This window comes from Azolla caroliniana, unplaced genomic scaffold (assembly GCF_043228905.1).
Source record: "Azolla caroliniana isolate FFs.n. ecotype wild unplaced genomic scaffold, voAzoCaro1.0.p SCAF_17, whole genome shotgun sequence".
Taxonomy (NCBI): domain Eukaryota; kingdom Viridiplantae; phylum Streptophyta; class Polypodiopsida; order Salviniales; family Salviniaceae; genus Azolla; species Azolla caroliniana.
The window spans coordinates 4,892,033-4,917,542 of NW_028230452.1; the positions used below are offsets into that span (position 1 = coordinate 4,892,033).

General features: G+C 37.4%; 3 protein-coding genes across 3 annotated transcripts; all 3 read right to left on the reverse strand.

The window, feature by feature from the left end:
- Window positions 1-578: 578 nt before the first annotated feature.
- Window positions 579-5,218, reverse strand: LOC147852958 (uncharacterized). The gene is made up of 2 exons (XM_087333337.1): window positions 4,971-5,218; window positions 579-1,068 (listed from the first exon to the last, which is right to left on the reverse strand). Exons 1-2 carry the CDS (start codon window positions 5,210-5,212, stop codon window positions 981-983), a joined length of 330 nt encoding a protein of 109 aa, XP_087189463.1. The 5' UTR covers window positions 5,213-5,218; the 3' UTR covers window positions 579-980.
- A 3,389-nt stretch (window positions 5,219-8,607) lies between these two features.
- Window positions 8,608-13,773, reverse strand: LOC147852959 (coatomer subunit delta-1-like). Its single transcript, XM_087333062.1, has 11 exons — window positions 13,577-13,773; window positions 13,388-13,427; window positions 11,819-12,042; window positions 11,406-11,648; window positions 11,181-11,337; window positions 10,799-11,097; window positions 10,539-10,722; window positions 10,282-10,435; window positions 10,145-10,207; window positions 9,231-9,327; window positions 8,608-9,144 (listed from the first exon to the last, which is right to left on the reverse strand). Exons 1-11 carry the CDS (start codon window positions 13,577-13,579, stop codon window positions 9,055-9,057), a joined length of 1,554 nt encoding a protein of 517 aa, XP_087189188.1. The 5' UTR covers window positions 13,580-13,773; the 3' UTR covers window positions 8,608-9,054.
- Window positions 13,774-17,666: 3,893 nt separating this feature from the next.
- On the reverse strand, window positions 17,667-24,000 carry LOC147852960 (uncharacterized). The gene is made up of 9 exons (XM_087333205.1): window positions 23,271-24,000; window positions 20,703-22,143; window positions 20,515-20,597; window positions 20,221-20,318; window positions 19,924-19,997; window positions 19,789-19,839; window positions 19,539-19,615; window positions 18,252-19,433; window positions 17,667-18,143 (listed from the first exon to the last, which is right to left on the reverse strand). The coding sequence occupies exons 1-9, from the start codon at window positions 23,752-23,754 to the stop codon at window positions 18,022-18,024; spliced, it is 3,612 nt and encodes a 1,203-aa protein (XP_087189331.1). The 5' UTR covers window positions 23,755-24,000; the 3' UTR covers window positions 17,667-18,021.
- Window positions 24,001-25,510: the final 1,510 nt, after the last annotated feature.

Below are 25,510 nucleotides of genomic sequence, written 5' to 3' on the forward strand. Positions count from 1 at the left end.
AAACATATCATAAATGAATTATATGATTTGATAACTAATTCCCATAATTATGCACCATATCATGCATGTCTTCCAAATGGAGTACATTTTGGATAATGCCTTTCAAGTTAATGTACAAATAATGTACAAATCAAACAAAGAAGACACTATTCTCTTATGGATATAGAATGGAAGCAAAGTCCGTGGGCTACAAAGAATGGTAAAAAGGTGTAGAACAAAACAAATGTTCATGAACACCTTTAGTACCACTGATCTTGTCACCAAAGCCAGGTGAAGGGTGATGAATAATTTTATTGTTTTGAATGAATTCAAGAAAGCTTTTGACATGATACCCATGCATATCTTTGGAGACGAGCAGAAAAAATTGAATATCAAGTAAATCATATGTTATCAATTTCTCAAATCTATAAAATATCATACGTGCATTATTGAATTTCTAAAACAATTAGGCATTGATTTGATGATTTTAACAAACACTTAAGCTGCACAAGGTTAAACGCACAACAGGAAAATTGCATGCATAATAAGTCGACTGTCAATAACCCTGAAACAAAGGTTTATGATTGTAGAGACAAAATAAGGATAAACCATGCATTGCAGACAACAATGAGCCACTTGAGAGTAGAAAGCTTTTTAAATACCTTCGGTTGGAAGCTCCCTCTAATTACAGATCAAATGAATGTGATACTTGTTGCTTTTCTAATCTGCAGGCTATCACTATAAAAAGAAAATTATGGAAGCAAGAAAGAGAACTCCAGATGCATTTGAGAACATATACAATTAAAGAGAAGTGGTAGCATCGCTAAGTCTACTTGGAAAGAGTTTGAAAATGTCAGTCAAGATATGAACACGATATTGCTTCAGCTTCTTAAGATCAGATCACTTAGCCATGGATCATGGAAATGATATGGTTCATTCAAAAAAAATCTCACTTTAAAAAAAGATTATATTAAACTCAGCTATTTACTATTAGAAGCGACTCATTTACGTTTTGATGCACGTTTCCCCTGCCCCTTCTTTGGTGGAGCTTTTCCTTGCCTACGCATTCTCTCTAATCTATCAATTCGCCTGCAAAAAAAGAGAAAGTGTCTCCACCCGTCATGACCACTTCTACTCCACCATGACATATCCACATCTAAAAAGAGGTGTGATAGTTAAAATCTGAAATACTTTGAGCTTTACTAAATTGAGATCCATAAGAAAGATAAACAATCCACAAGTTACCAACACAATGCACTAGCAATCATCCAAAATAGTAATCGATTCATACAAAGTAACAATGTATTCATCTGAAATAGATGTTGCACAGGTTTAATTACTAAATGGAACCAAAGCACCAAACCCGCAGATCACTTAATATTTCTTAGTAATAGCGTATTGCAGTGCTAAGGTATACATTCCCACATGCTTGAAGATACAGATACCAATGCTGGGTGAGATTTGAATAGTTTGAATAGAGATGTGAATCTCTTAGCAACAGTGAAGAACATTTAACTGATACATCCAGAATTCAATTCTGCCACTTCATATATATATATATGAATGTTTGAGAAGAGTTTTCAGGAATTCACTGCTAGAACTTTGTTCAACACGTTCCTGTCCTAAACCTTTAATCATACACTGTAAAGGGTGGATAAAAGCCACAACTGTGCTCATGGTTAATCACAAATGCCACCAAAATATGTGTGGAACCTAAGATGCAAGGGAAAAAAAACTAATAAAAGCAAATCTTCTCATTTGGCTGGGTTCTCGACATTATGAAATGGTTTAAAAGATGGGAAGTAAAAGATCTATTGAGCTCTCAGGTGATGCTATGAAGCATGTGATCATGGAGGATAAAATACTAGAGGCACTAAGGATGAAGTGGCAAGATGTTAAAATGTCAAAATCCGTATTAGTACATTGCAAATGTTAACCCTGAATGTTGTAAACAATACAAGATAAAAATTCCAGAACTTATCTAACTGCATCTTACTATCCCCATGAGCTTGGGCTTTGAAGAGCCGTAACACTTCACCAAACTCACTGACACAAGTTAAGTGTTGAGGTAACATCATGGCATTATCACCCTATGTAGGAATATATATGCGAGGTAGGCAATGAAAACCTGGTGGAGGATGAATATCATGCACTTCCTGCAAGCTTCACATATAGTTCATGATAAATACGATGACTTGTTAGATATCACGATAATTGAAGTCTCTACCAAGAAGGTCATGACATATTTTTGAGATTAAAGATCCTTCGGTTGCTCCTATTCAACTAGAAAAATGTTTTTATATAATTTAATATTTTCTGATTTTTGTATACAGCCTCGTTTTCAGAACTGCACTACAAAAAACATTTGCACACTGAATGGGGTGTTTGGACAAGACTCCCACTCAACATTAAATAGGTATTTAAGAGCCCATGACTTAGCTGTCCCATCAGCGTTTAAATTTCTTCTTCCAAGAGCATATTCTATGTATCTTGAATAGCACACACACATATATGTGTGTGTGCACTCCTAGGTTGTACATTTTTTTAAAGTACCGTGGCTTTTGTTTTGCAGAACTGCGTCTGGTTTCTTTAATCTCCCCTATGTGTTAAACCCCATTATTGTTTTGCAGAACTACATCTGGTTTCTTTAATCTCCCCTATGTGTTAAACCCCATTGATTGTTTTTACTTTCTATATTTCTGCCTTTAGATATTTCAGATAACTACCATTCTATCTTCACTTCTCTACACATACATGTGTATTATGTTCACCCACATCTACTCCGATTTGCCGACAATATATCTTCACCCTATCAGAAGGGCAAAGTTGAAGCAATGGATTCTTGTGTATATCTAGGATTCACATTTACAAGCACGAGTGGGTGCTTCTCAATGACCCAAGCCACCAAAAATTGGCTAACTCGAGATATGCAGCTCTAGCCACTAGACAGACTTCCACGAGGCTTGTACCTAAGTATAGTTATTATGGTCAACCCAGCCCTCATGTACCCTGCATCAATATGGGCTCCTGGCTCCCCATGTACATGTGGACACAAATAGAGCATCCAATAGTCATGAAGTTGTCACAAATGATACATGGAAAAACGTGCACAACAAGAGAACATCAGTGCTGAATTGGGAGCACCCTGCGTGATGGTAGAAGCACTATTCCAAACAATGAACCTCATCAACCAGATTTGAACCATTCTACATCAAAGAATTACATCTAAGGCGTTTCAATCATCAAACCAAATGGCAACAATAGAACATGCAAAAGGATTATGGTGTTGACAGATGATAAAGTGGTTCAACAACAATGGCCTCGACAAGGATAGCAGCACTATAATATCAAACCTGGTAGAGTTGGTGCAATGAATTCTCAAGTGAGCAAAACTATACTATTTCTACTAGGTTGTGGTGGTTAACATTTCAGCTCACATTATCAACTAAAGCTTTATACTGGTTGTTCGAGAAGATGATTCCACTAAAGGTTTACTCAAGGAGGAAACATTTGACCATACAATTTCAAATGTTTCGTTGCATATACTATGTGGAGGTATACGTGCCTGATAAGATCGTACTAAGTCTGACACAAAGAGTAGGAAACACGTCTTACAAAAGGCTACAAACTATATGTTCTAATTAAAAAATTCCACATGACTTATATAGAGAGATTGAGAAATCAAAAGGAAGATATAGCAAAGAGCATGAAGTAGAAATAGATCACAAGTAGGAGTCCGAATCCATAGATGAAGATTAAAAAATATTTGGTGATCCCTAAAGGAACTCAATTCAACACAAGGTCACATCCATAGTAGGGCAGTAAGCTTTCAAATACTAGACCAAGGTTAGAATAAGGCTATGGTGTTTGAGTATGAAAGCATATTGGATGATCAGACATGGGCTTTAGTTGATAGACCACACACAGGGGTCATCGAGACCAATTAGACCTTGACGACCACATACAAGGTTGTTGGGTTTGTGGATAATTACAAACACAAGAAGAGTGACAAGAAGGTAAGCACAAAAGGTGTCATGTTTTGAGGAGTTGCTCATTACAAGGCTTGCAATGTTTCAAGTAAGCTTGATTGTGTTCACCACTTGAAACTACCAATATACTAGATTGATGTAATATCTACCTTTCTAGATGGATAATCAAGAAGGAAGTATTAGTGGCGCAACCTCCAAGCTTCGAGTTGCCTAATTTGAAAGGAAAGGTCTTAAGTTTATGAGAACTTAAACAACCAAAAGAAGAAAGCAAGGGCCTGGTATGAGCAAGAGCATAAATTCCTCAAAATATTCGACTTAGAAGATGTACAGCATGCTAGAATGACTATATGCTGAATAGGGTCCTAGGGTCATTGGAAAGATATCCACACAATTGTCCACTGATGGTCAATAGTAAATAGCCTTCACCCTTAGTCCTTGGCCAAAATTGATCTGACCAAGCTTTGCTTCCATACTTCAAGTCAAGACCTTCTCAGAAGAAGAAAATTTGTATAGATGGGGGTGTAAAGAGTTGGCAACCAGGAAATAATGCAACATTACATCCTCGTCCAACAAGATAAGATACACACTGACACAACTATATCAGTGTGTATGTACACATATGTACATATACTTATTTCACTACAGGACTATAATATATAATGCTCGGAAGCTTGATTAATATCATCTAACTGAAATATGTAAATTTTTGTCATCGAGACAAGACAATGACACCAAACTATACCTACCAGATCTCTCCACCCAGAAAGAAGGAAGACAAAATAAATGCTCGAGACTAATAAAAATTATGAACCACACTCATGGGTCTCTTACAACACTATAAAAGGAGTCACACACACACACACACACACTGCCCACATGCATATACATTGCCCTCAGATGTACAAATGTAACATATAACAAAAAACAGAACAGAAAAGAACATGAGAATTGAGTTGAGTGAGGGGGGGTGGGCACAATAAACATCATACTGAAATCACTTACTCTTCTTCTCCGGGAGTGAATCCTGGGAACTTGTTGGCGACAGACTGAGGATACCATTCCAAGACCTTGCCTCCGATGATCTTCCGCCTCAGAATCTTCCTCCCAGACCTCTGCCCATCCCCTCCTCCCACGGCGTGCCCGAAGATGCGGGCGGATGCCTCTGCAACCCCCCGCAAAGCCGCCGCCTTCAGCAACGAGCCAAGGCGAAGGGTGAGGGTGAGGGTACCCCCCATCGCCTCCATCAATCCTTCCTGCGCGCCTCTGCTCTGCTCTTTCTGATTGTATGTATGTACGAATCAGTACGATAGTATGTATGCACGTATGGTATGTATGTATGTACGTATGGTCTGTATGTATGTATCCACGTATGGTATGGTATGTATGTATGTATGTATGTATGTATGTATGTACGTATGTATGTATGTACGTACGTACGTATGGTACGTATGTGTATGGTATGTATGGTTTGTATGTGTATGTGTATATGTATGTATGTATGTATGTATGGTTTGTATGTATATGTGTATATGTATGTAGTATCATGTATGTATGGTTTGTATGTATATATGTATATGTATGTATGTATGGTTTGTATGTATATGTGTATATGTACGTATGGTTTGTATGTATATGTGTATATGCATGGTTTGTATGTATATATGTATATGTAAATGTATGTATATGTGTATATGTATGTATGTACGTATATGTGTATATGTATGTATGTATGTATGTATGTATGTATGTATGTATGTATGGTATGTATGTTCATGTATGTATGTATGTATGTATGTATTGTAGAGAGCTACCCACATGTGTGAGTGCTTCATACATAGCCTTTGGTTTCTACCATTGACCTCCTCTTCGTTTTGTTCCTTTCGAGGCACTAGAGATGTGCGGGAGAGAGGGAGATATATATCTTGTTTGTTGCTCTCTTCTACTTGATAAAAAAAAAATATGCATGTTTCAGATCGATGATACCGTTTTTCAGTTTCTGGAACCTTCTATATTTATAGCCGTGTAATATGAAATACGTATATGAGTCCGAGATTCCCAAAATTCGAGATAGGTTGCAAGTGGAGGTGTGTGCAACTAGCTACAACATCCAAACTATATCAAGAGGTTTGACGTGTGTTCCTACATGTATATATGTGTGCATCTAGATGTGTATATCTTGTTGGATGAGAATGTTGTGTTGCATTCTCTCGTGGTCTCTAACTCCTTACAACCCCCAGTGTTTTCGTCTCCACTGAGCACACTCCTAGTGATTTGATGTCTTCCTTGTGCCCTTGGCATTGAGTATTATGTGTTATTAGTGTGATTAGTTCATGTGTACATGATCCAATTCCATACATTTGAGAATTGTCATCCTTCGTTTGTGGATCATCAAATTGAACTTCTCTTGGACTCAGCTCCTTCGTGAACAAGTCTATTCCCTCCATTTTCAATATTGGTTTGATAACCAAACATGTCCTTTCTACATTGGATTCATTCTAGTATGACGTGTATACATTGGATTCATTCCTGTAGTGAGTATGAATAAGTATACTTCCAAAACAATATAATCAATGATATCCAAAAAGGCTACCCTAACATGACTCAGAGCTTTTGATTGGTTACCACGCTAGGTGGATTCTCTTATTAATAGATATTGGCAACAATTACCTTGTCCATATAGGCCAAAGTTCATTATCTGTATGAGAAATATCCCACGAACAATAATATATGTAGCATATGTTTCACTAGAACATGGTTTTGAAGAGTCATATGTTATCCTCTCAATACTATGCTCAATAAAGAAAAACTTAATGCAAGTTGTACCACATGATGCGGTTGGTAAAACATTTGAACATAAATTTGGGAGGGGTTGCCTCAAAACTATTTGTTAGAATGAAGAAATGTGTTCCATGAAGAGCAAATTCCCTCAAGGCATTTAAGGCTTCCTTGAAGTCCCCTCATATGCAGATAACATGTACAACTTGGGTATCTTGGTGTCCTTAAAGCCCTATCTAGGTTGGTCCCATCCCTTCCTTTCCTTTTCTAGCATCTTCTATATATCGTGTCTTCATTAATCGTTAGATCCTCAACTTCAATTGTTGTCCATTTGGAGTTCATGATATTCATAGGCTCCATTTTGGATAACAAGTCATCTTAGAGGGTTGTAATACTACCTATTTAGGATAAACCAATTTAGGCCATAAGTTAAGCAAATTCATTCATGTCATAAAGAGACTAACATTTTGTGGTATATAAGACAAGCACAAAGACGTCACAAAAATAAAGACAAATAGATTAAACAAACATTAACAAGGAGATTAAGCAAACATTAATGCAAATATTAGAGGGTAGAGGGTTGTGTGACGAATAGAAAAGGTAGTCCGTTTATGGGTGAATGGATATTGTGCTTATGATTTTGAATTCAGAGAAATTTGTATCCTATGTTCTTTTGCATAAGATAGTTGATTATCAATTAAACTTGGAAAATTAAGGTGGTGGTGTTTAATAGTACGTCTTAACAAATGCCTTAGCAAATGAAATGGTGGGTAAGTGTTGGATAAGGTGATCATCACATGATATCATACTAGTGTTCCCAAATGGTTCAATGGTTAAAGAGTTATATGCTTTCACCATACATAAACTACTTCCTCTCCAATGTACCATCTCTCACATTAACTTGCTCAAAGAATCAAAAACTCATTATGCAAGGTCTCATAGATACTTAGGAGGACATGGATCAAACTTCTGTAAGAGGTACATTATAAGGATGACCTTTTATCAAGAGTTTAAATCCATTGTTGATGATGTAGAGATCACGTCTTAACCCAAAACCATCTTCTCATCATAAATGAGGACGGGTTTGTACTTTTTCTTGGATATATGGATACACGGATTGAGATTACACCATTTACGTCTACCTCACTAGTTCATTGTTATGCAGATTGGGTGTTCATTAGCGAAATAAGTGAGAGAGTGTGTTAACCACTCTCAACTGCGTTAGTAGAGTGAACCACCTTCCTAACCTCATTCTAACATCTTAATACATAATTTAATGTGTCAGTGGAACAATTAACCTATAACTAATAAATTGCTTCAATATTAAAGAAGAGATAAGAAATTCCATAACACTAACACACTTATATTTCCTAATAGAAGCCAACCACCCTAATACAAGAAAAAATTCTAAGTCCAAAGACAGAAATGTAGAGTGAGGGTAAAGCTTAATGAAGGTCAGAAATAGAGAACTATCCTAATATAGTTTAGCAACAACCCAGTCTTTGACCTTCTCATTAGGGTTGAAAAAATGACACAAACCAAAGTTGTAGAAAACATGAAAATTTGCCAAAACTCAATAAACCAAAGGTATCTAGATACTTCTCTATTACGGGATAGCTATTAGTTGAAATGATCAGATATCTGAATTAGTTGATTTTATCTATCTATTACGGGATTATCAGATATCTAAATTAGTTGAAATTATCTATTTATTACGGGATATGTAGAGACTTCTTAGATTTTTAAACATCATATAACCGAAGGTATTAACGCTCTTGAGGTAGTTTTTTCAAACCCCTGATTCTAATTCCTTCCTGAACTGAATTTCACTACAGGTAAAATTTCATCAGGCAACCAACACATCTGAAAGAATATTCCCAGTTCATAAATCTCTTGGTCAACATATAATCAATTGAAAAGACAACAAATTTAAAATCTTCATCCACAAAATCGTTGTCTGAATAATCCAGTTCTTAATCCTTCATAAGTAGGAAGCTCCAATAAAGAAGAGAAGGGTCTAGTATACCATGAGACCGTCAAGACAGCAAAACAGCAAAGATTGCATATATGCTACTGAATTAACGTGTCTGGGAACTCTGGTAATGGGATATATATTTGCATTCAAACCATTGATGACTGGCTTTTTCTAATGCTTGCCAACCTTAACCACTTTGAATAGAGACATAAGCATCCAGATGTAGAGGAAAAGAGATAACGAGCATATATTCTGATATCTACCTCACAATATAGTACAACCTTGTGATTGCATAAAGGATAAACCAATCCTCATGAGGATCAAAATAGAATTGTCCTACACAACCTGGTAACTATCCACAAGCAATTGATTCTTCCCGCTATACTTCAAAGTACTCCCTCCACCCGATGGAAGAACTGATACAACCTGCAAAATGGTAACTCCTAATTATGATGTGTACTAATTTCTAATTATACTTTTTTTCGGAAGCTGTAAGAGAGCCATCTATATACCTTTATGTCACAAAATATCTTTGAGGAAGAGAACTTCACATCTATCGGGAAAAAAACAGAAGGATCTGCAGCTGGTACCACAAATTCCATCGATCCACTACAACAAAATTAAGGGCAAACTTCATATTCACATACAAGACAACCAAAAACCGAGAACAATAAAATCTAAAGAGTGAAGAATTAACTAAAGCAGCCATTCATGAACTTTTTTCCCAAAATTGCACAAAGATTTTGTCATTTCCTCACCCTTGGCCTACCTCCGAAAGACAGAAATAGGGGATGAATTGACCTTATGATTTGTAAAACAAAGAGGACGAAGTGACCATGTGATTGCTCAAATACCACATATAATTGCTCTTTAAGAGTTGATCTAAGACACTTGGGAAAATAACGAAACACAGGTTTTTCTGAGTTTTTCACTTTGCAGTCTGCCACAAAAAAACTGCTATGCCACAGTGTCACTGGATGTGTCTGCCATTTCCTTCACCTTAATACAGGATATCAGACATGACAGCAATTTAAAAGATGGGGTGAAGAGCAAATCTACATTACTAGTTTAGCATTAGATCTCAGAAGGTAAGTTTCAACAATCACTATATGTGCCACAGCTGTCTGCACATATCTATAATAGGTATCACGATGAAATTGTAAAATTATATCATCAGTTTAACCTACTCCTTTATTTCGCAGTCAGCTGTAATTTAAAGAGAAATTGAGCTACTGTAACAAGATTGTCCCATTCATAAAGGGCAATTCCCTTAAATTTGAACCAGATTTTCAAGTAAGTAATAAATTAAAAGGCTGTATGATTTACTAATCATGTCCTTTGTGTAACAACAAAGAAAATAAAAAAAAGAGAAAGTAAGCACTGAATTAGAGTTACCAATTAAAACACTGTAAAAAGTCTACCACACCTTCTATTAGAATCATCAATCAAATCGATAGACCACTCCAATATTGACTTTCTTGAATCATATCTGGGAGAAACAATAGACAAACCTCATTTTAATATTCTGCAAATTTATTGGAAGGCAAGAATTAAGATAATCACCTCCAGTCCCCATCAATTTGATTAACAGCTGGAGGGTCTTTTAATGCTGGCAAGGGTATGCTGATAGAAACATTCTGCAGTTCAGAACCTTTTGATGCTTCATACTCTATGTTGACATAGGATTCTCTCCCAGACACAGATGGCCAACAATTAACTAGGCAAAAAAACAAGTAAATGCAATAAGAACAAAATCTTGAAGAACTCCATCATGATTGTATGCAAATGCAGCTAGTAATTGAAATTCTTGTATAGCTTACTGCTAAGAGGTACAAGAGATTCCTGCTTGCTTTGTAATCGCCACTTTAAAATGCTGCTAGGAGTACCAACTTGAAAAGCTTTAGATGAGTCCTTGAGAGCTAAGATGTTCTCCCTTGTATGCAAGTCTTTATCAATCAGAGGATGAGTTTTGAATTGAAAATTTTCGTTGGCACCAGTCTCAATCTAAAACATAGTAAAATTATTCATTTAAAACTTTATTATCAAGTATTGTGATAAGAGAGACCACCGATCAAGATACCTGAACTTGGATTTGAGTGTCCTCTTTGTTTTGCACTGTTAAGGACATTGTTCCCCGAACTTCAAAATTTTCTAGGCCACCATCCTTCTTCAAAGAGACTATAAGATTCTCCTCAAGGCTTATTGTAATAGGGTCACTGATCACTAATGCTTGCTTTGATGGCCCTATAACGGGTCCAACATTATCCACGTATATTTCACCTTCTGCTTTCAAGGACTCCAATATCTGGTTTGTTTTCTGGCTCTTTCCTAGTTGCATTCCAAGGCCTTTTGCTGGTGTTGGCAATGAGGACGTCCTCGCTGCCAAATCGTGGAGACCCTCTTAGCTATTGTTATGTAAGTTAAAAGAACGAAGTCATGAATTGATAATAAGTTATATTTACATTTTGGTTTATATGGCTCGATGTCCATTGCAGAAGATCCAAAACCAGAATTACTTCCAAAGCCTCCAGAAGAATTAATATCACTAAAACCGTTTGTATCAAATCTTGACATAGTGCTCGGAATAAAATTACTCTTATCAGATTTGAGCTTTTCAATCTGTGGCAAATGTTAAAACTGAGCAAATGAATAACGGGCAATCTTACATTCTTCATGCTGATGCTTACCTTGCTTTTGTCAATTTCATTGGCCTTCCGCTTCATTATATCCTTTGTGTCACTTATTTTACTCTGTACAATCATCTTATGCAACCTCTCTTCATGGCTTTCCATTTCAATATACTGTTTGACATCTGACACTGTCACATTCTCCTTGTGACCTAGTGAGATGACTTCATCGAAAGCAAATATTAGCTCAAATGCCACCTTGCAAACTCCTTCTTCCTCTAAGCTTGGGCAATAATCAGGAACCTGCCATTAGTCAAGGATACCAAAAGTGAAGGTAGCCACCATTGGGGGCCTTAATGTGCTTAAATAATATGAGTATATGTGAGTATATGAAGCCGACTTACATTTCACATACAAGTTAAAACACTTTCTGCAATATAATAGTAGCAATCCTACCACGATACAAAGGATACAATTTTAGAAAGTAGTCTCAAGGTTTCCAGATCCTCTAGAATGTTACTTTGTCTATTTGTGACAAGGAGAAGGTATAGCTGCTCCATTGGTTGGTAGACATAGCGAACATTCTCAGTTTCCACATACGTATGTTGCTTCCCAATGCCGACCAGCTTGGGAAAAGCTGCTAATAAACCTTCAATCCTTATTCTTGTCATATCCACAAACTGCCGTGAGACCAGGGCTGCAAAAACACAAAATGCATGTCCCAAAAATGCAGCACATCAATAGCCATGGTCATTTCTGAAACCAACCCACCACAAGTGAACAGACATTCATAAGAGCTCTTGCAGAATGTATTATCTGTAGCTTGCAGAAAAGCTTCCATTGAGATAATGGGCTATTATCAATCTAGAATATCAATATAAGCATGATTTACAGCTATATCATTGCATAAATTTAGCTTGGGTCGAATGAAAACATAACATTCAGCAGTTATTATCGTATCTCGAAGCCTATACCGAAGTCAATCATTGATAATGAGGGAATTCAAGGAAGCATCGATAATGTAACTACCAACAGCTATAATCCTATAAGGATGGATGCAAACACACGTGAATCCTAAAGCTATTATATGAATGATGAGATGCTCTTATAAACTATCATAGAAAGGTGCAAAGGGGGAATATTGACAGCAATTCATAACCAGCTCTATACAATGAATCTCCAACGGTGGAGAAACACATTCAATATGTCAATCTCATCAGTATTCACAGCTGAATCTATGTGATGAGTGCAAGAGATTCTTGGTAGAACATCAAAAAAGAAACAAAAGATGATATTAAATATATACATGCATAGAAAATCTATGGAATGAATTACCTGGAGCTGGAGAATGAGAAAATACATACGATCTAGTATATGTCAATCTTGATCTGTTTCATGAATATGTGGGTTTCTTTTATAACTCATCCTTGAATTCTAAATATGGCAAAGAACTGAACACAAATGTTCAAAAGCAGCTGTATAGAGAAAATCACTTGGGATTGCAAAAATGATTGGGTGCAACATCATAGGGCAATGATCTGACGTGCCAATATTCTTAGCCCAAACTATGTCAATAATTCGAAATGTCAAGATCAAAGCAATCTACTGTTGGACAAAACTGTGTCAGTATCAATGTATTCATCTCGTTCAAAACTGGGACAATATCAAAAAATCATTTTTATCCAAATGCACTTGACATCAACAAACAATTCTTATCCAAAACTCTGTCAATCTGAACACCATTCTCAGCCAAAACCAAGTCAATATAATCATTATTCTCAGCCATTCACACACATCTCTATATAATGAATCAGTAGAACAACCGGAAGCTTTGATTTTGCTCAATAACCTAGCACTCCAACAATATAAGGATTGATCGCAACCATTCATAAGCATCTCCATAGAATGAATCACCTGGAAGCTCAAAAAGCTTCGTTTTTTGTCTGTGAATCTATAAACTACCTCTACATATGCCACAGTTCAAATCTAATCCTTCATCGAAACATTAAAGGTCTAGGTCATTTAGAGGCCATAGGACCCACCTTTGCCAGATTTGGTGATGATCGAGGCAGCCAAGACGACCTATGAATTGGAAGAAAAACGGACAATAAGAATGAAAGTTAGAAAGGGGGGAGGAGAAGGGAGAAACAAACGATGGAAACAAGTGGAAAGAAGAATAAGAAACAGAAAAGGAGAGGGGGGGAGGGGAGCATGCAGGAGAGAGCTTTTACCATCGCGACTATTTGGGAGAGAGATTTTTGCGAGGTTCCGATCGAGAACCTGCTTCTTCTTTTGCTGCTCCTGCTCCTGCTCCTGCTCCTGCTTCTTCTTCTTCTTCTTCTTCTTCTTCTTCTTCTTCTTGGATCCACAAGGCGTTCACGCTGAATCCCTGTCTCTGTATCTCTCTCTGTGTATCTGTGTTGTCTCTTTACATACAACATACACATACACACACACACACACATACACATACACATACACATACACATACACATATGTATATAAGTGAAGCACTCAAATCAGGTTTTCATGTAGAATACATACATATATACATGCATGCATACATACTCATGCATACATAGTACATGCCTGCATGAATTTGCATGCATGTATCATGTATGTATGTATGTATGTATGTATGTATGTATTAATAAATGTGTGTGAAAAACACTACTTACAATGGGTGTCACAATAGAGTGTGGTCACCCACTAACTACAATACATGGGTACTAGTAGCAAGCGGCAACGGTTCGGTTTCGGCTTAACCCGTTTGGCCTTTTTCAAACCAACCCGGTTTAGCCAAGCCAATTAAGCCTTAAACGGCTTGGAATCGGTTTGGCCCAATTCGGTTCGGTTCGGTTCGGCTTGCGCCATCCCACACCAAACTCAATCCTGTTAAGGAAGCTCAAGCCCAAACTGAACCGAACCGCCAAACCATTTAAAAACAATTTAACAATTCGGTTTTAGTCTTGAGTTGAGTCGTTGTCGATTCCTAATGGGTAGTGGAACATGTTTGATTGCCAGTAGACAAGACGAACTTTCCACTAAGGAAAGAATTTCCACTTGCTCTAATAAAGAAATTTGTCATATTAGTATTCCCGTCAATTTTCAGAGATATGTTTTCACTCCATGACTACCATCAAATACAAAAGCATTGCGCATACATATCCCAATTATGACGCAACCCCAATACCTTAGAAATAGAAAAACGATCTCCATCTTTGATTGTGGGTCAACTTGTATAAATTGTTCAAACACCCGTTGTCTAGGCGTCAAATAACACCGTGATAAAACTTGCCAAATTTGAGAAACATAACTCCAAATTTGACAAGAAATTAGACATTGTATACAACGATGAGTATTATCTTCCATTTGAATAGTGCAATAGAAGCGATTACCAATTGCACTATTCCACAATGTTTTAGAGTAATCCCAAAGACAATCCCCTAATCAAAACTCTCCAAATGAAGACCTTTGCTACAAGTGGCAATTTAGAATGTCGACTACGTTGTAAGATCTACCACCACCCATGATCAATTTTGTGAATTTTACATTCTTCTTTGGCCTTAGATGATAGCCATCCAAGAGACTCAACGGAGAAATGATAAAAAAGATTAGTAGTCACTTATAAACACCAATCGATCCATAATTGTTCTCCTGTTTGTAAAGGTAAAGGACCTTGCATCAATGGAATATTTTGTAGTTGTTGCCAGATAAACCCATAGTTAGGCGGGATGCATAAAAATGATTTAATTGTGAGCACAATCCCTCCTTTCTGGGACAACATAATAGCTTAGAAGACACAAGTAACTATTCTTACAAAGAATTACAATGCTCTGTACTAGATCATTGTTTTCAAACACATAACAAGAGTGTTTCTTTCCCATCTTATCCCTTCTCCTCCACAACAAATATCGAAGAGGTTGCAAAATAGAATGCAAAACCTTCTTTGTCCATGGCAATAATGACAAATAATATAATATCATGAGTTCAATAATACATTGTACAACCTTCAAGCTACATAAAATGGCCAAGATCGTGACTTCCAATACATGAACTTATCCCTTAACATTCAATTAATTGACCATTTGTAACATTCATTCCCAATGGATATCCTGAGTATCGAAAAATAGAACCTTTCCTAACAAGGGATTCTTGTCATCCTTAACATTCCAAATCCCTTTTAGTACATGATATGAGACTATACTTCCTCCAATTAATATGTAATTTGAAAGCCAATGCAAATTGGTTCCATACAACTTACAAGCATCCCCTTCTCAAGATTCTCTTGTGCGGCTTGTAGAAACATGAAAAAATCATTTGCCAAAGCTTGTGCCACTAGTTGCCCTCTAGATGGAAGATGTAGACCAATAATGTCACCATTCGTTAAAAGCCTTGATAACATCACTAACAAGGGATGAATACCAATAGCAAACAACAATGGACCAAGTGGGCATCTTTGACAAACAAATCTTTTGATGGCAATATATGATGTAACTCCTCCATTAAGCATTACTTGAGACACTACATCTTGTTTTAATAAAAATATGAGGCGAGACATACATCGTCCAAAGCCCACTGTCCTCTCTCTCTCTCTCTCTCTCTCTCTCTCGGTGTGTGTTTGTTTTCATGGAAGTTGTCCATCTTCAACATACCCTTGAGGTTTCCTATTTCCTCAGGCATGCCCCTGTGTTTTGCTCTAAGGAAAAATAGGTCAATGCGAGGATGAAAGAAAATATTGAATGCCCTTCCTTGTTGTGATGGTTGTCGCCATTGAGAACCTCATCTAGTAGGAGGGTCTGCTTAGTGAGGGATTCACTCCCTAGCGAAGATATATCCAGACAATTCTTGTTACACTAGTGTATTCCCGCTCCCCACCCAACCACCCAACCGATATTTCATCCGGAAGAGATATTTGCTACCCCCATTGGTTCGTCCCCTTATTGTTGACCAAGGGCATTCAGGGGGACATAATGGATGATATTTGGGGGAAAAGCTCAAAGGCACTCGGGGGAATAATGGAACAAAAGGGCACTTCTTTTTTCTTGGTTACATGTTATATACGAACAATAATATTAATGGTCAAATGAAGATTCATCTCCGTCTTCTCATCAATCAAGGGCAATTGGGAAAATAATGTAAACTCACGATCAATTGGGGGTATGAAGAAAAATGCAAAAGCATTTCCGTTCTACATTGTATATGACAAACTTTTGTCGAAGCTAAAACTTTGGGAGCATGTTTTGCCTCCTAACTTCTTGATAACAATGTGTACTCATGAGATCATATCACATTTTTATAGTTAGGTAATAATGTATTGTATTTACTATAATCCATTCGGTTCCATGATTCTAGTTTCCATAAATATTTGTTTTTTTGTAGTGCAATGTATTTCTAGTAAGAAACCCCAATGTGAGGAGAACACCCATTCCAACAAAACAATCATTAATTAGGCTACTATATCTATTTCTATGAAAAATCAAAGAGGTTGGTTGACATTTGTTTGAAATTGGTTTATCAAAGCTTGCAATTGGTCAAAATTTACCTTTTCTTAAATCTACACAAACCCATATATGTACTCACTAGATTGGTTTCATGGTACTAGTTCTCATTAGTTACAATCAACCAATATTTGTTTCTTTTACATCACCATATGCATACTTGTTCAAATTTATTCCTTCAAACTAGTTTTGTTCAGTTCAATCAATGAATATTGTTTTTCACATCCAACTAGAAAAGCTACCACCATCACACAATTTGGATGTGTTAGATATTTCTGTCAAATTCAAACTATGAATACAAATGGTCTAATTCACCTGCTCATTCAATGGTTCAATAATGCTCGTTTACTTAATTTAGTTGGCATTGATCTTCTCAAATTGCCACACAAACAGCTTCATCCCATCATCTTATTAAAGCAAGTCAAAATACACATCAAATGTTTCTTTGTGAGGCATTTACTCCTTTTGGAATCTTAAATATTTCACGCACATACTCATTTGTACATTCCGTTATCCATCATTATCACATTTATGCCTTTTGTTGAGCTTTGGATTTGGGATATGCACAATTAACAATTGTCTCAGTAGATCATAAGACCACATATGCATTATATAAGCGGGTACATACATATTGAAGGAGAAATCTATAACATCGTGTCGTTCACAAGAAGACAACATAGAACCTCTTAAAGGCACATTTGCTCAAAGCCTAAACCAAATCCACGCAATACCAAAAACCATTCGCTTCAAAGGTAACAGAACTTTGGTTTTGAACACATTGGCATGATATTGAAAGTTAGAAATCAACTATGCCTCCAGAGTGAACGGCATTGATCTATTTCAGTAAAATGTGTAATTTGCATATCATAATGTAGTGTTCTCATTCTGTCCCGACTGGGGCAGAATCTAATCCTGATTTTGGGACATAACTTATAGGTGCGCACACACGTATACTATGAGCGCAAACCTACATGTGTAAACTCGTTCACATCTGCATATTAGCATGTCATGTCTTTCTTACAACATATCACACAACATATACACATACATGTTAGTTGTTAGGATTGTTAGGATCAATCGCCACGGAGGGCTCAAAATTGGTACACAAGAAGTGTGTGTGTGTGTGTGTGTGTCCAAAGGTTCACACTTTTTCAAATATATGTGTTGAATCCAAATCAATATATCATGAGACCCATTTGGCTGAGCTCATTATTAGTTGGTTTCCCTAACATTGTACTGCCATCACGCTCTGACTTCTCTGGTGTAACTTCCCCTTTTAGGACCACTTCCAAATGAGGTAATCCTGTGTCAATCTCAGTAAACTCTTCAGGCTTCTCAGTATGTGTATGAGGTAATCTTGTGTCAATCTCAGTAAACTCTTCAGGTTTTTCAGTATGTGTATGAGGTAATCCTGTGTCAATCTCAGTAAACTCTTCAGGTTTTTCAGCATGTGTATCACTTAGAATAGCTTCAGGCAGTATTACACCACCGTGAATATGGTGGCCTGACCTTTTCATGTCATCACACCTACTATCATATGATGAACCCCTCATTTCTTCCTGGGGGGGTAACATACCATGATCAGCAGCTAGTTCCACATTCCCAGCACTCAGTTTTGCCTCCCAAGTCTGGCTGTCGGCATGTCGGCCTTCTGTACAAGATGACTCTGTTTCTTCTGGTCCTGAAGCTAAAATTAATGTGTGTTTTGCTGAATCTCCTCCACTTGAGTCTTGTGGCTTCTGTTCGTTTAGTTGTGGTAATGACCCACTATCAATTATATCAGTTCTCAAGGCAGATGGGGAGGAACCATGACCTTCTTGTACTTTAATTAGTTTTTGTATAAGTGGAGCATCATTATTAATATCATCATTAACTTTAGACTCAGTAATGGCAGGCATCATACACAACGGTCCATCATCTGATTTACGAGTCTGTCCATTTTCATCATCCTGTTTGGATGCTTCATTAACCTTTGATATCGTCTCTTCAGAGAATCCATTTGATGTGTTGCTTAATTGCTTCTCTAGCCCATTATGTGTAAAACTCTCGTTTCCATCAGGTAACATGGAGATTAATTTTGTCTTTTTAGGTGGCCTTGCTTCCTCTAAAGTACCTTGTGAAATAGAACCTTCACAAGTATATTGTACTGTACGTGACCCAATGCTCGAAATAGTACATTCGGTAGTGATTTTCTCTAATTTAACGACACCTGCATCATGAAGCTCATTGGCAGTGAAGCTTCCACATGTAGATGCAGTCAAGCTTGATGCCTTACCATACATCGCAGTTTCAGGAAATCTTTCTTTATTTTGCTTTATAGTTAATGCTCGATCAAGACATGGCCCATCATCATCAAAAGTCCATTCTGGTGTATAATCATCTGTTCCTATGGGCAAACAACTGATTTCAGCCTCGATCTGACACCCGTTTTTCCTCACTTTTCTTCGGACCAACTCCCCAGGAAAGGAGCTGTTACAGCAAATATTCTTCACATCATATTTACTTATATCAAAGTTAGTGACGGTGTTTGGGCCCCTAAACTTAATTGCAGCAATATCATAGGCTTCTGCAGCTTCTTCTTGAGTACCTTTTTTTATCAAGAACATTTATGATTCACATCAATTAACTATGCAAAGAAGGGTTACACACCATCATTTAAAAAAAAATACGTATTTAGCAGCGAAAAACTTACTATAAGTACCCAAATACAGATCCTTGCTTCCTGCAACTCGTCCTATACGAGCTTGCCATCTGCCTTGCTGATGATGCCTAAGTGAATAAATGGATATATTTTGACTTACATTTATACTTGCATATATGAATTAATCGTAATATCAACCCCCTTATTATGCATCCAAAATTTTCATAACATAATCTTATGTATTTATATATGCACTCATTGCCACAAATCAGAGCCTCCAGCATGCAAATTACAGTCATACCTTGTTACCCCTCGATATATTGAGGCTCCACGAGAAAATCCAGTGCTTTTCCTGTAGACCATGGCTACATGTTAGAAAAGCTCCATTTTTCATAGGCTAGAATCTGGAAAGAATAGCAAATTTCGCATCCAGTACCTCCTCAAGGATGCGACGAATTCTAGTCTGGTCATTTTTTTCATCTCCTCCAATTCATTTTCATATGTACTGAGCTGCAAACACATTAATTTGATAAAAATATTTCCACATCTAAGATCACCATAAAATAAAATCTGGGTTATTGTAACTTTAAATTGATAGCCATTGATAAAATTTCCATTTTCAAGATAAACTAAATCTAAGCCATAATGATTACCGAAGGCATGGGACATTTAGCAAATAATAGATGATAGAAGACAATATAGTAGGAAAAGGGAAAGGTCTGTGGAGAATCACCGGAAAGTTTATATGGCTTGAAGGACCCCAAAACTTGAGAGCTGCTAGATCATATGCCCTTGCTGCTTTGTCTTCTTTATCGTAACCACCTGAAACAACTACTAAATCAGTTAAACTGTCAGCTATTGCAACAAATGATAGAGTACAAGAACGTACCATACCTAAATAGACTGGCAAACAATGCCATTTTCCACCAGATGACATGTCAATTCCAAAGACAAGAATGAAGTTAAGAAATCCATATCCGAAATTCAGTAGGTTACAATTAAGTGATGATAATCAAATCAACCCAACCTTGTCTTCCCTTCCTTGTTTGACCTTCAATTTTACAGCTATTATCCCATAGGTGAGCTTCATATCTCCCCGTCCATCGGTGCCTGTCATAAGGAAAACATGCGTTTGAGTCTTAGATAAAACCTGCATTCCATTCGTATTGAAAACTTTGTACTTGTAGTGAGAGCCCAAAGACAGAAAGTATATACCTTGTTACACCTCTATATTGGGAGGTCCGCTGGCCAAATGAATTGGATATGGCTTTACAAGATGTCTGCTTTTCACTGTGGGATTTTGGGGAGGCTTTTTTCTTGGAGGCCAGATGGGCAATGGTAGCATCGTCTAGAGGGGAATTTTCAACAGAAGCTACTACTGCATGACCGCAAGGTTTCAATGGCGCTGAGCTTCTTGACAGCCTAACAGGCATCGGCGGATCCAGAGGAGAACTAGTGTTCGATTCGTGAGGATTGGTAGCTAACGCAAATCCTTTAGATTCCATAACCCATGATTGTATAGCAACATCAGTACCAATATTTGCCATTGGCTTCACATGAGATGATTGCGATATATGATTACCAGTATTAATGTACTGGCTCATTGGGGAAATATTGCCCGATGCCTGAGTGAAGTGCAATGAGCATTCAGTGCTACTGTTAACTATGCCACTTGATGATTCCATTGCGCAGTCTCTTGAAAGGCCAATCTTTTCAATTCTGGCTCCACTGCTCATCATAGAGTGTTCATTAGCCACACTTATATCGTCATTACCATCAGTTAATGCATTGGAGTGACCTGTCTGTAACGAGTATTCCTCAATGATTCTGGGCATCGGAGGGCTCTTGAATAAATGAGAAGAAGCATCAGTATCCTTCCAATTCTCAGTATCTGCCCTAGACATCAGCGTATTCATCCACTGTAATGAGTGGTCTCTCAGAGGAAATGAGTTCAGATCACATGTTTGGCCAGCGAGATTACCATGCCTATCACTTGCCATACTATCTGATGGACTGAAACGTAGTGCCGTATCCCCCAAGACATTGTTCTCTTCTCCATCCCTACCATTAATAAATCCATGGCTAGACTGCAGATGGCTGGTAGCATTTTGTGGCAAATTGAATGGATAACTCATGAGCATGGCCTCTTGAAAACCATTATGAATAACATTCGAGGGGAATCTTAATGGCCTATGCATATTTCCATGGAAGGCCTTCCGGTCTTGATCATGAATGTCTGCGCGTAACCCACCTTCCTGATGATCAAACTGATGTGATGGAATGGTGGTAATATAGGTTGGGGTTGCATGAAAGGATGGGGGAATTACATAAGGTTGTATGCTAGTAGTATTTGTACTTGAAGTCTCATGTAAAGAAACGGTTCTCTCTTGCTGGAAGGTACGAATTAATTCTTCAGTGGTGCTATATCGCTCCTCCCCAAAGCTTGTAGTTGCAGGGATCTCAAGGAAATTCTCCAGAATAGGGCCATTGCTTAACCTATGGCCGGGCGACGGTCTCATTTCAATGGCTATGGCATCCTCACTATGGGAGTAATATTTGGCCACCGTGTCGCTGCTAATATAATTGTAGGCTTGAGGAGCAGAAGATGTAGTACTAGCTGTGCTTCCAAACGGATCAAGTGCCTTGAATTGCCAATCTACATTATTAGTTTAAATCCACGATGGTATCAGCGCAATTCAACAATTTCAAGACATGGAAACAAAAATCAGTACCATGAATTAGATTTGTTTTTTGTTTTCTCTTTGAAGAGGAGCATGAATCCATCTACAACGCAAATCAATTACCTATTAATTTAAACTTTTCTTGAATATTTTATCACAAGACATTTTTGGAACTCTAATTCACAGTCCAAAAATAGCAATATAAAATCTTCCTAATCGATATAATACAGGCAACAAAGGGAGAAATTAAACAAGTCACACGAGCTTCTTGGGAGATTGTGATTAGGCTAATATTCATTTGATTCAGCTGTCTTTTCCGTTGAATCTTAAGAAGAAAGAAAATATCATTAGATATTAGTACAATGTAATATCTGGAAACGCTAGTTAGGGAAGCTTATCATCATTCTTTCGACCATTATCCTGTAGAAATCAACGCATCGCACCATTAACTAGACTATCGAAGCTTGACTTCTTCTCAGCATGTGACTAATTTAAATTGTATATATATATATATATATATATAAGTAGTTAAATACAATGAAAAACTTCCGTTAAATGGACGCTTATGTTTTCTTGACCCTAGTAAGCAAGAAAGGTACCCCCAAAGACAAACATTCTAGCTCATCGCTCCTAGAATCATAGGAATGAAGAAGGTTGTCTTTGTTCTGCAGCAATGGACATAAACCCTAAGTTATGGAATTTGTCTTTCCCTGAACCGTAGGAAGAAGAAAGAAAGTAAAACATATTCTGCAAATTATCTGAGTTATCAAAGTTTATTTCTCCATATTGCTTAGCAAGAAAGAGAGCTAGTAGATATATTCCACAATCCCAATTATCCACACCTTAGTTATGGAAACGTAATTAGTCCTTATAATTGGCATATGATCGACAATAAGTCTTCCTTTACTGACTATTATTTGCAAGCATACTAGGTTAAAACTAGCAGATGTACTCTTATGCAACGCTTCTGCAAACCCTAGTAGTCACAGAGACATAAAGAGAACGTTTTGACCAAAAAGCTTCTAGCACTGAGCATGAAAATTAAAGAATTGATCCTGCGAATGCACCTGGTAAACCGTAATTATTTTTCTGGAGGGTCTACCTTTCATGCGGGCACTAGATTCTGATATGTCGTTCAGGCAATCACGACCAGCCATATTGTTACGATGATGATGATTATGATGATTAATTGGATGATATTGATGATTATGATGATGATGAGCACTGTTTCTTCGTTCGATTTCATAATCAGGATTCATCGATGCTATCTCTAACATCTGTGCAGTGAAAGATCCATGTTGCATCAACACATTGCTCCTCTTTTCTTCGTGATTCTTAATATGAATATATCCGTGGTCTCCATAGCCTGACATTGTATCTTCTTCATCACCACTTTCCTCTACCTTGTCCGCTTCTTCTTCTTCTTCTTCTTCTTCGTCTTCGTCTTCTTCTTCTTCTTTGTCTTTCACAATCTCTGCAGAGCTCAGCACATTAAATTCTCCCCCATTAGCATACTGATACTGATTTTGTGACAGTGATGGAAACCTTGACCAGTTATGCTCGTGACTGTTAGTTATGGAGTCCATATAAATTGGTCATGAATCAATTTGTAGTTCCAATTTTCATGCGAACGATCATCGCCAATTACCACAGCTCCGAATATACATATACCGATTGAGGCTATACATGTACATTTGAAAGAGAGGCGGGATCGGTGCTAATTATGGCTCCATTTTGTGATGGATTTCTAATGAACAAATTTGGCGATGAAGAATTACACAGCTGAGCTGAAGCGTATGTATGCACGTATGTACGAATGTATGTAAAGATGGATTAGTATCCACTGAATTATACTCAGAAAGGGAATTACAATGGAAACTTGGGGCTAATAATTTGGATGATGAATGTGTATCAAATTAGCTAAGGATGGTTTGGATGAATGCGTTAAATTAGCAACGGATTATTTGGGGTAATGTGCTGATTAGCAGTAGGCGGTTGTAGATTTAAGTATGTTAAATTAGCAAAGGGTGGTTTCGGATTAAGCTGTCAAAATAGCGATGGGTATATAATCATGAATGATGGCTAGGATTAGTGTGTTAAACTTAGAAATTGGATTAGTGTGTCTGGATGAGCGGGAGTTAGTGAAATGAGGAGTGGGTGGTTTTGGATCAGTGCGTTAAAATGGGTGGTTTTGGACTGGTTTACTAAATCAGCGATTGGACGAAATGTGTATAATTATTTCAATTAGAAAGAAAAGGGGGGGGGGGGGGGGGGGGGGTTCAGATTAATCATAGCACATGAGCGCAGCTGTGATTAAGAAGCGCGTTGGGGATGATGAATGAGTAGTTAGAGAGGAGGAATGGAACGTGTTTATCAGCTAATCAAAGTAATTAGCAAAGGTGATTAGCAGCAAAAGAGGACGACAGTCCAGCGCGCGGACGTGTGTGAGTGTGTGTGTGTATACATACATATTTATATTATCTATATTATATATGTAAGTAAGTAAGGCTACATGTATGTATGTATATATGTATGCATACAGGTGGTATACGTATACGTATTTTATACATGTATTTGTGTACGTACATACATACATATATGTACATATGTATATATGTCGTGCACGCTTGGGCTGAAAGTATAGTAATTATAGAGAGAGGTGGGGGATGGAGGAGCGCCGCCTCCGCCTCCGCACGTGCCAACACCACACACACACACACACACACACAGCAGTCTAGGGTTTAGATCACACGTGCGTGACAGGCAGGCAGAAGAGACAGAGACAGAGATTCTACACAAATTACAAATATATACCCCCCCCTATCTCTCTCTCTACCTTCTAGACACATCCTTTCCTTTTCCTTATCAGAAGCTGCTGCTGCATTCCTGATCTCTCTGTCTCTGTCTCTCTGTCTCCGTCTCTGTCTGTCTATCTTATGGATACTCGTGAAAGTTTCTGGTCTCAGAGCTCTGTGTATAGATACATAGTATATACGTATATGTATGTATGTATATACAGTATATATTCATTCAGTCCATTATATTGTCTATCTATGGCTCTACTGCATGTCTATCTATCTATCTATCTATAACTGTACATACATATATACATATATATATATAATATATACCTGTCTTTCTGCCTGGCCTGTCAATGTGTTGTTGTATGTAGGGTAGTGTTTTTGATTGATTTCTCAGGCCTCCCTCTCAACTCATCAGAATGAGAGTAGCAGTAGTACTCCTCCTTCACACACCCATGGAAAAAAAAAACTCTTCTCAGCTTCTCTTGCTACTATTACTACCACTACTACCATTAGAATGTAGAATGTACGCTAAACCCTA

What these genes read in the sequence shown, in the direction of transcription:
- LOC147852958 (XM_087333337.1), bottom strand. Translation starts at nt 5,212, where the DNA reads ATGGAGGCGATGGGGGGTACCCTCACCCTCACCCTTCGCCTTGGCTCG. An exon ending in TTCACTCCCGGAGAAGAAGA is followed by an intron (nt 1,069 to 4,970) that starts GTAAGTGATTTC and finishes CTTTTTTTGCAG; the next exon opens with GCGAATTGATAGATTAGAGA.
- LOC147852960 (XM_087333205.1), bottom strand. Translation starts at nt 23,754, where the DNA reads ATGGACTCCATAACTAACAGTCACGAGCATAACTGGTCAAGGTTTCCA. An exon ending in ATCTAGTGCCCGCATGAAAG is followed by an intron (nt 22,144 to 23,270) that starts GTAGACCCTCCA and finishes CTAATAATGTAG; the next exon opens with ATTGGCAATTCAAGGCACTT. An exon ending in AACAAGGAAGGGAAGACAAG is followed by an intron (nt 20,319 to 20,514) that starts GTTGGGTTGATT and finishes CTGATTTAGTAG; the next exon opens with TTGTTTCAGGTGGTTACGAT.
- LOC147852959 (XM_087333062.1), bottom strand. An exon ending in CGAGCCATATAAACCAAAAT is followed by an intron (nt 11,098 to 11,180) that starts GTAAATATAACT and finishes ACGATTTGGCAG; the next exon opens with CGAGGACGTCCTCATTGCCA. An exon ending in ATTGATGATTCTAATAGAAG is followed by an intron (nt 9,328 to 10,144) that starts GTGTGGTAGACT and finishes ATTTTGTTGTAG; the next exon opens with TGGATCGATGGAATTTGTGG.